Source organism: Pistacia vera, unplaced genomic scaffold (assembly GCF_008641045.1).
Source record: "Pistacia vera cultivar Batoury unplaced genomic scaffold, PisVer_v2 Contig297, whole genome shotgun sequence".
Classification (NCBI taxonomy): Eukaryota; Viridiplantae; Streptophyta; class Magnoliopsida; order Sapindales; family Anacardiaceae; genus Pistacia; species Pistacia vera.
In genome coordinates this window covers 156160-171536 of record NW_022196109.1, presented here as the reverse complement: position 1 = coordinate 171536, position 15377 = coordinate 156160, and the positions used below count along the sequence as shown (strand labels likewise).

The window sequence follows — 15377 nt, the reverse complement described above, 5'->3', positions numbered from 1 at the left end:
TAGCAGTAAATTAATGTCAGGTGGCAGCCAGAGTTCCCCCAAACACTTCATTCCTTGGAAAGGTCTTAACTTAAAGAGTTGCAAATATGCACCAGTGAAGTGGTCAAGGGAACTCCAGTTGACAACCGACTGTTTCTAAATTTCTCTTGATTGTTATGCCTTCTATTTATAATGAAATTAAGTTGGAAATGTTATCAAGAGATGGTGACCAAGCCAGCCATTTTGTAGGGAAACCATAGATAAGGAGATGAAATAGATCAACTCAACTGAAATTTCTGATTTGAAAGTAGTCTGAATGATGGGAAGATCAAGTGTCGAGAATATTTTGAGGTGAGTGGTCATAATCTCTCCCCATACATGCCTTTTCAACCTTTTCTATCTTTTCCAATATTCATACAAATGCTTTTCCAATTCAACTGCATTAGCTAGATAAATAAATCAATTCAACATATATACGCTACTTAAGCTTTATCTAATCTAGAAACTGCGCATGCTTGTTCGATATTTCTCTCTCGTTATGTACAATAATCTAGCCTAGATTCGCGTCCAGGTTCACAAACTCAACGTACATATTGTCCTTTCAGTCTCAGATTTGTCTGGCGGAGAGAAAAAGGATCAGAACATATACGTTGCAACTTGAAAAAGAATTTTGAGGACAAGTGTTCTTCTTAAGACCCACCCCTTTAGGTATAAAACCTGCTTGATTCTGAATGTGAGCCCGGATTCGATGGGGCTTGGAGATATAAACTAGCAATCATGATAGACAGTACCAAGTAAAAGAGTAGTGTCGTATAAGCTCGACTTTGTTATTAAGTATGTAAATTTGAAGAATTGTATTTTCAATTCATTGATTTCCAATATATAGTTACAGTCCTTATATAGGTAGAATATAATCCATTGAATCTCCTAATTATGTCAGATACAAATTATACAATATACTGACATAATTAGGAGATTACATAATATCAAGAGTATCCTAATACTAACAAAAATAGGAGATTACAAAATATTTTGAAAATCTCAACACTCCCCCTCAAGTTGGTGCGTAGATGTTACACATGCCCAACTTGTCTAAAACTTGTGAGAATATATGTTTAGAGACAACCTTAGTAAGAATGTCGGCCAATTGATCTTCTGATTGAATCTTGGGCAATTCAATAATATTTTCATCCAGTTTTTCTTTGATGAAAAATCTATCTACTTTAACATGTTTCGTACGATCATGTTGAATTGGATTGTAAGCAATATCACATATTGCTTTATTGTCACAATATAACTAGATTAGTTGATTAGGTTGATAGCCCAAATCTTGCAAGAGAAATCATAGCCACAAAGCTTCACAAATCCCAAGTGCCATTCCCTTAAATTCTGCTTCAGCGCTTGAGCATGCCACAACATTCCGTTTTTTGCTTTTCCATGTGACTAGATTACCTCCTACAAAAGTGAAATAACCCGACGTAGATCGCCTATCATCCATTGCTCCCGCCCAATCAGCATCAGTATATGCATTCACATTTTGGTAATCCGTATTTTTAGTAAAAATGATTCCTTTCCCAGGAGCATGTTTTAAGTATTTTAAAATGCGCGTGACTGCATTCATATGTTGTTCTCCAGGGTTGTGCATGAATTGAATGACTATACTCAATGCATAGGTAAGATCTGATCTAGTGTGTGACAAGTACACCAATCTTCCCACAAGTCTCTGATATCTCCCTTTGTCAACTGGTACTTGATCAGTCTTAATACATAATTTCAAACCTTCTTCAATTGGTGTATCTGCTGGTTGCATGCTGACATACTAGTTTCCTACAAAACATCTAGGGCATACTTTCTTTGTGATAGAAAGATAAATTTGTTAGATTGAGACACTTCGATTCCAAGAAAATATTTCAAATAACCTAGGTCTTTCATTTCGAATTCTTCTGACAAGTACTCTTGTAGAGCCTTTCGTTCTTCTAGATCATTTCCCGTGACTACCATATTATCCACATATACAATAAGTGCAATGATCTTTCCTTTCTGTTTCTTTAGGAACAATGTGTGATCTGAATTGCTTTGATGGTAGCCGAAAGACTTTATAGCTTTTGTAAACCTCCCAAACCATGCCCTCGAAGATTGCTTCAACCCATATAGAGATTTCTTTAACTTATATACCTTTTGGCTGTGTTTTTCTGGTGAAATACACCCTGGTGGAGGATCCATATATATATATATCTCTTTTGACAATTCTCCATGTAGGAAAGCATTCTTCACATCGAATTGTTGTAATGGCCAATCAAGGTTTGCAGCTAAAGATAATAAAACACGTACCGTGTTGATTTTAGCTACGGGTGCAAATGTCTTTTTATAGTATATCCCATGGGTTTGAGTGTACCCCTTTGCTACTAGTCTGGCTTTGAATCTCTCAATTGTACCATCAGCTTTATACTTCACAGTGTAAATCAATTGACATCCAACCGTCTTCTTTCCTGGTGGACGATCAACAAGTTCCCAAGTCTCATTCTTCTGTAACGATTTCAATTCCTCATTCATATCAGCTTTCCATTTTGGATCAGATTAGGCTTCCTGCACACTATTAGGAATGAGTAATACTAGCCTTACAAAGAGACATACAAAGAGCCAAATCCAGCCCTTGAAATTCATGATTGCCTATTTCTCTCTCTCTTTTTCCCTTATTTCAAGGGTTGGATTTGACTCTTTGTATATCTCTTTGTAAGGCTAGTATTACTCATTAGGAATAGATACAGTAGATAATTGATTCACAAATGTCATATTCGATTTTGACAGATGATAATTAGACAAATAATGACTCATAGGGTATTTGACCTTACTATATAGATGTGGTTCGTATGTTGGTTTGAGAATTCCTCTAGTACTACGTGGTGGTAACTATTTCCTAATTGGTTCAGACTCAATTGCTTCAAACTCTAAATTAGGAACATTCTCAACAAATGATGGACTAAGAAGCTTATACGGACGGGTTTGATACCACCTCCATACTTTTATCGTCCACTTCATCTTCTTGTCGAACAACAGGTCTAGTTTGTGACTCATAGTCTTCCACATCTTGAACAACATCTTGAACAACATAGTCAAGAGTCTGAATTTCTTCTTGACAATACCCCCCCTGAAGTTCAGACTCAGAAGAAAAATACATCAATTCTTCATAGAAAACAACATCCATCATCACAAACGTTTGTTGAGTTGGAGGATGATAACATCGATACCCTTTTTGATGAACACCATACCCAACGAAAACACATTTCAATGCATGAGGGGACAATTTGTTGCGTTGATGTTTATAGAGGTGAACAAAGGCTATACAACAAAAAACATGAGGCAGTAAGTTCAGGATTGTTGGAGCATTCATTGCTTTACCAAGAGCCTGAAAAGGTGTCTCAAACCCAATAGAACTAGAGGGTACCCGATTGATTAGGTATGCTGCAGAAGTAAGTGCTTCTCCCTAAAAGGATAACAACATGTGAGCTTCTATTAAGGAGGCACAAATGACCTCTAATAAGTGCCGATTTTTTCACTCAGTAACACCGTTTTGTTGGGGTGTGTTAGGACAAGTTGTTTGATGAATGATACCATGTGTTGCCAAGTACTATTGAAGATACAAACTTTGATATTCTCCCCTATTGTCACTTTAGAGGACCTGAACCTGTGCATTATAATGCGTACGAACTATTTTGTGAAATCTTTGAAAGAGCAAATTAACCTGCCCTTTAGATTTCATTAAACATACCCAAGTCATATTTGTAGTCATCAATAAAAGCAACAAACCAACGGGATCCACCTAAAGTAGTAACTTGTAATGACCCTTAGACATTTGAATGTATAAGCATAAAAGGACTTGGACTTTTGTTGAATGTTGTTCGAAATAGGATTCGATGGCTTTTTGATAGCTCACAAACGTCACAGTGGAAGTTACTAATATCATTTTTTTTTTCAAACAAACTTCGAAAAAGTTTCTTTAAGTAACCAAACGAAGCATGTCCGAGGCACCGATGCCATAATCAGATGTCAGATTTCTGTTTATCCCTTTTTGAGTAATCTACTGTCAAAGAGTGCTTTAACATGGTAGAACTTTGTGACTTTAAAGCCAAGTAATACAACTGCCCTTGTCTAACACCACAAAAAATCGTTTGCTTTGTTTGAATGCTTTTAAACTCACAAAAGTTAGGCCAAAAAATTACCACACAAGATAAAACTTTGGTTATTTTAGAGACTGATAACAAGTTATAATTTAGAGATGGAACAACTAACACGGAATCTAAGTGTAAAGTATTTTTTAGGGTTAATGATCATTCCCCAATGACTCGGGTGGACTCACCATTGGTAGTAGAAACAAATTTTTGTGGGGATGTTTTAAGGTTAGAAACATGCCTAGAATTGAATGTCATATGACTAATAACACCAGAATTAATTATCCATGTATTATTAGAAACGGATGTACACATATGTAAAGATTTATCATCATTTCCAGTAGTGACTACACATGATGATAACTGTTTGGAATCTTCTTTCTTTTCCGCAACAACATCAATAGAATTCTTCTTGTTGTTGTTGTTGGGCTTGTCGAGTTTCATCTGACTCTCATTCTGAGTTTGGAATCGGGTTCTTGCATAGAATTTCTACGCACATCTTTTTTTTCTTTGACTTTGACTTTGACTTTGACCTTTTTACACTTTTTTTGGCGTTCTTTGACTCTTCCTTTATCGAGGATTGAAGAAGCAAAAAACAATAAAATAAAATGAAAAAGAAAAAAAAACGAACGACAGAGTTTGAAACACAAACTCTTTTCTCTGGACAAAATCGGTTTCTGATGCAAAAGAAGTCGACGACAATAGCAAATCGGCGGCGGATCGGAGTCGTCAGTGGTAGATCAGTCACGACATCAGCAGTTTTTTTTGGCGATTTCGAGATTCGATCCGCGTTGGCTGACGACGACATCTTGACAGTGGGCAGATAGGCACGTAAACAAAGATCGACGGCAAGTATTCTTGCTGGATTTCGTCGGTTTCTTCTCGCTGGATTTGGCAGTTTTGACGGAGGGTGATTATGGTTATTGATATTGACAGGTCTGGTGATGGTTGATTGGGATAGATTTCTGGGTATTTACTGGGTTGGTGATTGATGGTTGCAGATTTGTTTGAATTTTTTTTTTGTTTGCGGCGGCTAAAGATGGTGGTGATGTGAGTTGTTAAGTTTTGATTTGCTTGTGTTGATTGGGTGATGTGAGTTGTTTAGTGGCGGGATTTGATGGGTAGACTTTTTCTAGAGTTGTTTGGTGTCAGCTTCTTAGCAACAACTGGGGATTGGATTTTTGGTGGTTGAAAATATGGTTGTTGGTTCTTGATTTGGTAGAAGTTACGAAAGGTAGTTGAAAATATGGCTGTTTAGGGAACTTGTTGGCTTGGGTAAATTTGCAGAATGGTTGAAGGTGGCTTGGTTGTGTGGGTTGTATGGTTGCTGATTGGGTTGTTTTTTGGCTGGAGGTTTGTGTATTGATGATGGTTTTTTTTACGTTGCTAATGGCTGGGCTTGGTCTTTGATTTCTGTTGGATGATGTTGGTGTTGTCAGGATGACGACTGGATGACTTACTTGCCGGTATTTTTCTGGCGGCTGATCTACAATGATCAATTTTTTTTTTAGATCAGAATCTGACTCTAATACAATGTAAATTTAAAGAATCATATTTTCAATTAATAATGTTACACATACATCATTTCCATACAATATTTCTCATACAACATTATGTGACAAGATGTGATTAGTTGAAAGTTTAATTTTAACTTTAAATTAGCCAATCATATCTTGCCACATAATGTTGTATGAGAAATGTTGTATGAAAATGATGTATATGTAGTATTACTCATTTTCAATTCACCCATTTTTAATACATAGTTATAGTCTTTATATAGGTAGAATATGATCCATTTAATCTCTTAATTATGTCAGTTACAGATTATACAATATACTGACATAATTAAAAGATTACATAATATCAAAAGTATCCTAATACTGACAAAAATAAGAAATTACAAAATATTCTAGAAATCTCAACAAAGTAAACAATACCTTCTTTTTCAACAAGGGAAAAATTGAAAAATAAAATAAAACTATATAATTTCAGTTCAGAATTCCACAATTAATTCATAGAAGTAAATACCACTAAAATTGTTACGCAAAACCATTGTCTCATAAAAAAAAAATTCATATGCAATTGTGAAAAGAAAGAAAAAAGTTTATTTCTTCAATTTTCATCTTGTTTTCTGTAAATAACAGTTGTGAAAGAAAAAAATAAAGTTTATGTATAGATTGAAACTGTCAAACACTTTATTTTGTTTTATTCCAATTTTCTTACAAGAGTTGGAAGCAAAACCTGTTTAGTGCAAGGGAATTAATCTTTGTATTTTGAATTTTAAATATCATGAATTCTTATATTAATTGAGAGATTAGGTTAAAAGGAAAACAATTGATAATCCCATTTTTGGACATGTTTTTACATTAATTTTTAGTTGGATTTATGTTATTTTTCCTTCTATGTGGCATGGATTTGCTATTTATTGGAATGATTATTATTTGTAGGTCTGTATTCCAGTTTTAAATATAAGAGAAGGATGTGGGCTGAATTATGGAGTTGTTCATGCTAGTTACAGATATACTTTTTTGTCAGCACCTGTTTCACAATAACTAGCATAACTCGAGCTTTACAACTAGGAATGACCTAAATCCAACAGCTATAGAAATCTAAGAACTAGAGCTACAACTTTCTTGTTTTGGACTTGACCTAATTACGTTGGGAAAATGGTGAAAACTTGACGTGAAGTTTCAGGCAAAATAAGGAAAGCTGATTGAAGCATGCATAGTCAATGCTGCAGTAGGAAAATCTAAATCTTGCGGCCATGAGGTTTCTAGAAAAATTGAAGGACAAGAATGCCATGGCGGAGCATGCTGGGGAAATCTTGCGATTATTCAATGTCGTGGCGAGCGTAACACAGGAAAATTTAGTAAGAAGATTAGTTGGATTGGGGCTCCTTGGGGACTAGGGTTTCGTGTCTTACATACAAGAGGACTATAAATTGAAGAAAAAAAGGGATATTTTGGGGGTTCCTAACTTCTTGGAGATGAATAGTAGTTCTTGGATTTGAAGATCAAGCACATACAAGGAGGAGATTCTTTATTTGGTTTTCTTTCTTCAAGATGTTTATGGAGATGATTGCTTTTATTATTTTTTACATTATGAACTAATTTTATTTTGCCAGGGCAAAGATGTAGCCTAATTACAAAAATGAAACTTTATTGATCAAGTGTTTATTATTTCTCTTAATGTAGTTGCATGCTTGTTCACCATTCAATTAGATATGTTGTTTATAATGAGATTGAGAAGTGATTCATGATGTTAGCTTCTAGTAATAAAAACCATAGATTGAGCGAAAAATAGAGATAAATAAACGCAATCAATGTGACCTAGGGCAGGATTCCCTAGAGCTTAATGAACCTAGAATATTAAACTTCATTATTGGTTCGAAGGTTAATAGGAAAGGGCAGGGCGATATAACCTGAGAAGGAGTATTAAACAATTTAGGGAATTCGGTCATTAATCAGGAAGATAGTGTTAGATTAATAGGATTTATAAGTTGTATCGGGTTAACAAGGTGAAGTCAGATGCTCTAGTGTTTTATGCTTATTGAATCAGTTCAGACTTTTAGATTTTACTGATAATCGATTTTCTGTTTTTATTTTGCGTTAATTTCTCAATTTGTACTTTTGTTAGTATCCAATCATTCACAATTTCGGTTACCAATTAGGGTTAAAACTAGTGATTTCAGTAGTTAATAAGTAAACTTTCCTCGTGGGATTGACACTCTATTTATCATTATATTACTTGATCGATTTAGTGCATTTGCCAAGTTTCATGCATCAAGTTTTTGGTGCTGTTGTAAGGGAAAGTTTAGTTTTATTAATATTGATACCATCTAGTTGAAATACTTAATTGAGGGCGTTTTTATTTTTATTGTTAAGTGTTAAATTTTCTTTCAGATTTGATTTGGATTTCTCTTGTAGTGCATGTGGAGATCGAGGAGTCTTGATCTAGTTCCAATTGACCTAGAAATCAAGAGGACTTTGAGACGCATTGACAAGGAAAAGAAACAAGCAAGAGAAAGGCAAAACACGACAATGGATCCACCTAGGGAAGGAGCAAATGCAGGAGCAACTAGAAATGGAGCATTGAAAGAGTATGTTGTACCAACGGTTGAAGGCTGCAGTACTGGCATTAGACGACCATTAGTTCAAGTAAACACTTTTGAGATCAAGCCGGCTATCATTCAAATGATCCAACAATAGGTTCAATTCGATGGAAATTCATATGAGGATCCAAATTTGCATATAGCTAACTTTTTAGAGATATGCGACACATTCAAGCATAATGGAGTGACGGATGATGCAATTCGATTGAGATTTTTTTTATTCTCATTGAGGGACAAGGTGAAGGGTTGGCTTATGTCATTACTAGTAGGAACTATCATTACATGGGAAGAATTAGCTCAAAAATTCCTTGCCAAATATTTTCCACTAGCAAAATCTGCAAAGATGAGGAATGATATCACCTCTTTTGTGCGAGGTGATAATGAATCATTATATAAAGCTTGGGAGAGGCATAAGAAGTAGTTAAGGAAGTGTCCACATCATGACTTACTGGTTTGGATGCAAGTTCAAACATTTTATAATGGGTTGCTCTCCACTACGTAACTATGATTAATGTGACAGTAGAGGAACATTAAATAACAAGACACTGGAAGACGCTTATGAACTACTTGAGGTGATTGGCTAGTAGTAATTATCAAAGACCTAATGATTGAGAAATGCATAAGAAGGCAATGGGTTTACATGAAGTTGATGATTCACTGCATTATCAGCTCAAATTGCATCACTTCAAAAACATTTGGGAGGTATGAATGTTAATGCTATTCAATCTCCTATTTTAACTTGTGAATTTTGTGCAAGGAATCATACAAGTGTGGAGTGTCAAACTGGAAACTCTTTCTCCTCTTCAACAAGCGAGCAAGTGAATTATATGACAAGTTCACAAATGCCTTACAATAACCCATGTTCCAATACAAACAATCCAGGTTGGAGAAACCATCCAAATTTCTCTTGGAGCAATCAAGAAGTACCAAAACCGATGGCCACTTACCAACCGCAAGAGAAAAAGATGAATCTGGAAGATATATTTGGAAAGTTTATGCAAGAGATGGAAAATTTCATAAATAAGACAAAGACCAACTTTAGGAATCAAGAAGTGTCCATTTGGAATTTGGAGACTCAAGTGGGGCAATTGTCGGAGCAACTTTCGAAGGGATATCAAGGCTGTTTGCCAAGCAAAGAGAGCATATCAAGGCTATAACATTGAGTCGGACAGTTTTAAAGCAGCCATAGAAAAAGAGTATGGTGGAGGACCATAAGGAAACAATGATGAAAGAGGCAACTATTGTACCCCTTAAGGATGAGCCGAAGAAAGAAAAGACAAGTGGAAAAAAAACGCAAAAAGATCCAGAGATTCTAGTAGCTCTGTCACCATATGATCAGCCTATTCCATTCCTTTAGAGATTGAGAAAGTAAAATCAAGATAAGCAATTTTTTAAATACTAAATTCTTAGATGTATTTAAAAAAATTGTATATTAACTTTCCTTTTATAGATGTATTGCTACAAATATCGAGCTACGTAAAGTTCCTAAAGGAGATTTTATCCAATAGAAGGAAATTGGAAGAGAACGAAATGGTTATGCTTACGAATGAGTATAGTGTAATACTACAAAAGAAGCTACCTCCAAAATTTAAGGATATAAGGAGTTTTATGATGCCTTGCTCCATTTGAAATATTCATTTTGACAAAGTTTTATGTGATTTAGGTGCAAGTATTACTTTAATGTCTTTCTATGTTTTTAGGAAACTTGGCATAGGAGAAGTGAAACCTACCATGATTTCTCTTCAATTGGCAGATCGATCAATTAAGCATCCAAGAGGGATTGAGGAAGATGTTTTGGTCAAGGTGGATAAGTTCATTTTCTCTGCTGACTTTGTAGTGCTTGATATGGAAAAGGATAGGGAAATTATTCTTATATTAGGGCAACTTTTCCTTGCAATGGGGATGACTTTGATTGATGTGCAATGAGGGAAGCTCATTTTGAGGGTGCAAGATGAGAAAGTGACCTTCAATGTCATTGAGGCTATGAAGTTCCCATCCAAGGTAGATTCGTGTTTTAAAAATGATGGTATGGAAAAGTTGGCAACTAAATCTTTTTGAGAAGAAAATCTTAAGCTACCACTTGAAGCATGCATAACCAAGTCATAGAATACTGAGGATGATGATCCTAGGGTGAGAGTGTGTGCAAGATACTTAGAGGCATTACAACCAATCACTTCACTTCAAAAAAATAATTTAAAAAATTTGGTGTAAAGGAAGACAAGTTGCAAAAAGTGTCAGAGGACCCTTAAAAACTTAAGCTCAAACCACTATCTTCTCATCTCAAGTATGCTTATTTTGGTGACTCTAATTCTTTTCTTGTTATTATTAATGCTAATTTGAATGATGTAAAGGAAGAGAAACTACTTAGAGTGCTAAGAGATCACAAATCAACAATTGGATAGACCATTTCGAACATTAAAGGTATTAGTCCTTCTTTTCGTATGCACGAGATACTTATGGAGGAAAGCTTTAAGCCTAGAGTGTAGCCATAGTGTCAATTGAATCCATCCATGAAAGAGGTGGTAAGAAAGGAAGTTGTAAAAATGTTGGATGTTAGAATAATATATCCTATCTCGAATAGTTCATGGGTAAGTCTGGTTCAAGTAGTGCCAAAGAAGGGAGAAATTGCGATGGTAAAGAGTGACAACAATAAGCTCATCCCAACAAGGACAGTCACAGGATGACAGGTGTGTATTAATTACCGAAAACTCAATGAAACGACTCAGAGAGACTTGCCGGTCTTAAGAAGGGCCTTAAACTCTAAAATTGGAAGAGACTCAATTGACCTAAGCTTGGTGGTCTTAGATAGAGGTGGTAAAGGCTCGTACTTTATGGTCTAGGGTCTACGTTCTAGATTGGTTGACCTATGTAAATAAGCACTAACTTCTTGAATCTCAGACACAACACTCAGGCTACATATCTCCTCAACAGACGGATTCATAAGAGTGTAAATTGCATTATCACATAACATCTGTGGGGCGCGAGCCTCCACTAAACCGTTAGTAGCATCAACCATGAAAAACTCATTATCATCTTCAGTCACCGGTCTTAACCCCGTGTTAAACACAATGAACTTAAGTTTTCTGTTTCCAAAGGATGCTTCCATTTCTCATAATCGACAGTTAATACATGCGTTGGTCGTTGTAAGAAAAGGTCTCCCTAAAATAATCCATGGCATGCTTCCACTACTAGTATATTCCATGTCTAGAATAAGGAAATCCACCAGAAATATAGTTCTTTAACCTTAACTAACACGTCCTCAATCATGCACCTAGGCATTTTGATCGATTGGTCAGCTAACTGCAGGATGATTTCAGTAGACTTGAGCTCACCTATGTTAAACTATTCATACACGGAAGTGGTTAGTAAGTTCAGGCTCGCCCTAAGTCTAAGAGAACTTTATCAATAGTGATATTACCTATCACAAATGAAATAATAAGAGCTCCAAAATCCTTCAACTTTGGGGGAACACGGTTTGAGACAATCGCACTTATATTCTTTAGTAAATGTATAGTCTTAGGCGTATGAGACTTAAGTCACCTCTTTTATGTGCACAAGTCTTTAAGGAATCTAGCATAAGCAGGTACTTACTAAATGACATCTAAGAGTGGAATGTTAATTTGTACCTGTTTAAACAACTCAACAATTTCCATCATCTTAGCATTTTCCTAGCAATGAAAATGTTTTAGAGCTCTAACCATTGAGGGAAAGGTGTTCTCGGTATGTACGATGTAGGAGACGGTTCCTTCTCCCTAACTTTACAAGTGGCTTGCTCTTACTCTCTTTGGCTTGGTCTCTACCTAGACTTTCCTTTTCTTTACCCTAGACTACTACTTCCCGCTTAGGCCTAATTAGCTCTCAATTGCTTTGAAGAGTCATCACAACCTTAGCTTGTTTGGAATACCCTTTCTATTGAGAAGCACCACTAGGGTTACCTATGACTTGACTAGGCAATTGGCCTTATTCCATCCAATTGCCTACTTTGACTATTTGACCAATCTGGGTCTCTAGCTTACTGATCGATTAGGAATGGAAATGTACTAGTTGTGTATTTTGATCTAAGTCTTGTAACCTAGAGTTCATGTCGACTTTTTGCTCCTACATGGTTTGGAGCATTTAAGCCATCATTGATTCCAGTGAATCGGGCATTGGAGTGGGTTGCTAGATGGGGGGTGAGATCCTAGATTGGATGGGTGGTTGGATTGAAGGTTGCTCCCTATAATTTTCTTGTTGATTGGAAGAATAATTCCTATATGGCATATTGTTTGGGGCATTGGGAGGTGATTGTTGCTTCCATGAAAAATTAGGGTAGTTTTGCGACCCTAGATTGTAAGTATTCGAGTACGGATTGTTTTGTCTTTAGAAGCCTTGTGCCACTTGCACTTGCTCCTCAAAAGGGTCAGATGCGAATTCCTTAGTGGGATGGTCAAGAGTGGACTGTAAAACAAAGGCATCCTAGTTTGCCTGACTCTAAGATGATTGCGTAGAGGTCTACCCTTGAATGGATACAAACTTGTCAAATCAATGGGCCAACAACTTTAGCTTAGAAATAATGTCATCTAAGCATGACACCTCGTACACACCATCCTTTCTGGATAGTTGCCTTGAGACAACATTCTAGACGCAAACATGTGGTGCATGGAGTTTCCAGTTAAGGTCTGGAAGAGTTGTCATAACTTATCTTCGTCCTTGTGCATAAATGTTCCTCCACAAGAGGCGTCTACCATATTCCTATGCTTCTTGGTTAGTCCATCATAAAAACTATGCACTAGTTACCACCTAGGGACTGCATGATGGAGGCACTTCCTAAGCATTTCCTTTAAACGTTCCCAACTCTCATAAAATTCTTCGCAATCTAACTGAGTGAAACTAGTGATGGCTCATCTTATGCTATTGGTTTTACCTATGGGAAAATACTTTTTTAGGAATTCTTGTTGCATTTGGGCCCAAGAGGTAATGGACCCTAGTGCCAAGGAATTAAGCCATTGTTTGGCTCGATCCTTTAGTGAGAATGGGAATGAGATTAAGTGCACGATATCCTCATTTACATTTGGAAGTCGAATAGTGAAGCAAACTCTAAAAATTCATCTAAGTGTTTATACGGTTTCTCATTTAAATTCCCGTAGTATAATGGCAACAATTGGATAACGCTAGTCTTAATCACATAATGTTGGGCCTGAATGTTTAGAATACAGATGCAAGAGGTTGATGTTTAGGCTGTGGGAATGAAATGCTCATTAAGCGGCATATGTTCGAGTGCATGGTTATCACCTATCCTATGAAAGATGGAATGCATGGAAAATGATACATGTGATACTATAACATGTATATTCTTATTTTGCAAAAACTTTCAATCAAATTGAAAACAAGTAAGGTATAACTTGTTACCTTAAGTCCTTAGCAACCTTAGAGACTTTTAATTTTAGGAGAAATTAAACAAAAGAGTATCCACACTAAGGTAAAAGAAGAATTAGGCCAAGAGAGACATTTGGGGTTCTTAGAAATTTTTGATCTCTATCTCAAGATTGATATATCATTTTCTTTATATATGTAGCCTTGTAAACAATTCAATAATTGTTTTGGACTTCCTTAAACAATTCCATAATTATTTTGGAGTTGTAAATAATTCCATAATTATATGAAGTTGTTAAACTTCTTTAAATAATAACATTGGATTAACATTTAATCACAATTAACAATTTAGCTCTTAAATTGTTTACATAACAATTTAACCCTTAAATTGTTCATATGTTTAGAATTACAACCCATTGTTAAATTCAATTTAATATAAAGAAAATGATTAATTATGAATTGGAATTCCATTTAATTCCAATTAGCAATTTAACTCTTAAATTATTTATAATAACTAGTATAACTCTCCATTGAATCTAATTTAATGATAATAATATAAATAACTTTATTACCCTTCGTAGGTGCTAGCCAACCTTGGATAATCAACTCTCTTTGGTTATTTCTCCATTCTCTTTAGTTTTTATGTGTGACCTCTCATGTTCACTGTGGCCTAGCCGTGAGCCCAATATCAAAGTCTATCCCAATATGTTTTGTCATAACCTTTATGAACAAAACTCCCACCGATTATGGTAGACATCTAGCAATACTCCATAACCCTTAAGTCACAATGAAGATATACTCCAACGAACCTTTTTATAATCATAAGCGCTGTATAATCAAATCATTCTGTTGTCTAATCCCAATTAAGAATGAATTCATGGTATGTCAAAATCCTTATCTTAATTTTATATCAAATTGACAATCAATACATATGGAACATGTCACCTTGAAACAACCTTTCAAGTAACATTTTATATACCTCGGCTGGAGATTTCCTTTTTCCAATGTATCTTGACATTTATCTAGGAACTTGATATCAATCTATACCAAGTCAATGGATCCCATCTTGACTATCACTTGTCCTTACACATAAACAACACATGGCCAAATCGGCTTATTAACACATGACATGATTAGCCTCGTGTTTATACACCATATGAACCATATACGTTTATGCAGAATCCAACCGTGATATCTCAGGTGTAAGGATTAATAATACACTAGTACGATCTTATGATGAATCATTGACTATATTTTAAATGTCTATGTGATTAATCATAAATGGCCATATTCGATAAACAGTTCACTAACCTCTTATCCATGCTAATGCCCTAGTGATATAACTTTAATAATCACCCACACTAATACCATCACATGATATTCTACGGAGGCATTCAGCATGCCTACTATGTACTATTATTACCCAATTAATATTACATATGCAGGGAATACTTTGATGATTTTGATCATCTAAAGATTTGTATCATCCGGACATTTCACATGTAATACATATATATAAATAAAGCAATAAACTACATGTGAAATAAGAACAATTTCCTCTATTGATAAGATAAAAATGTATATACAAAATATATACATTAGCATATATATACAAAACATAATGCCTTGGAACCGACGACACGATTGGTTCCTAGGGCATACACTAACATCCTACATGCCTGTTTTCTATTCCTCTTACAAGTACGTTGTATTTCTAGGTTCAAGGGTAATTAATAACTCTTCGTGACACGACTGTCTAGTTTGCA

The 15377-nt window shown here is 35.4% G+C and overlaps 1 protein-coding gene and 1 non-coding gene across 2 annotated transcripts; both read right to left on the bottom strand.

Moving 5' to 3' along the window:
* Window positions 1–1321: 1321 nt before the first annotated feature.
* Window positions 1322–1789, bottom strand: LOC116135231 (uncharacterized mitochondrial protein AtMg00810-like). The gene has a single exon (XM_031420927.1). The coding sequence runs from the start codon at window positions 1787–1789 to the stop codon at window positions 1322–1324; it is 468 nt and encodes a 155-aa protein (XP_031276787.1).
* Window positions 1790–8599: 6810 nt separating this feature from the next.
* LOC116135257 lies at window positions 8600–8706 on the bottom strand. The gene has a single exon (XR_004128867.1). It is a non-coding gene; the product is annotated as a small nucleolar RNA R71 (small nucleolar RNA).
* Between the last annotated feature and the right edge of the window lie 6671 nt (window positions 8707–15377).

What these genes read in the sequence shown, in the direction of transcription:
- LOC116135231 (XM_031420927.1), bottom strand. Translation starts at nt 1,789, where the DNA reads ATGCAACCAGCAGATACACCAATTGAAGAAGGTTTGAAATTATGTATT.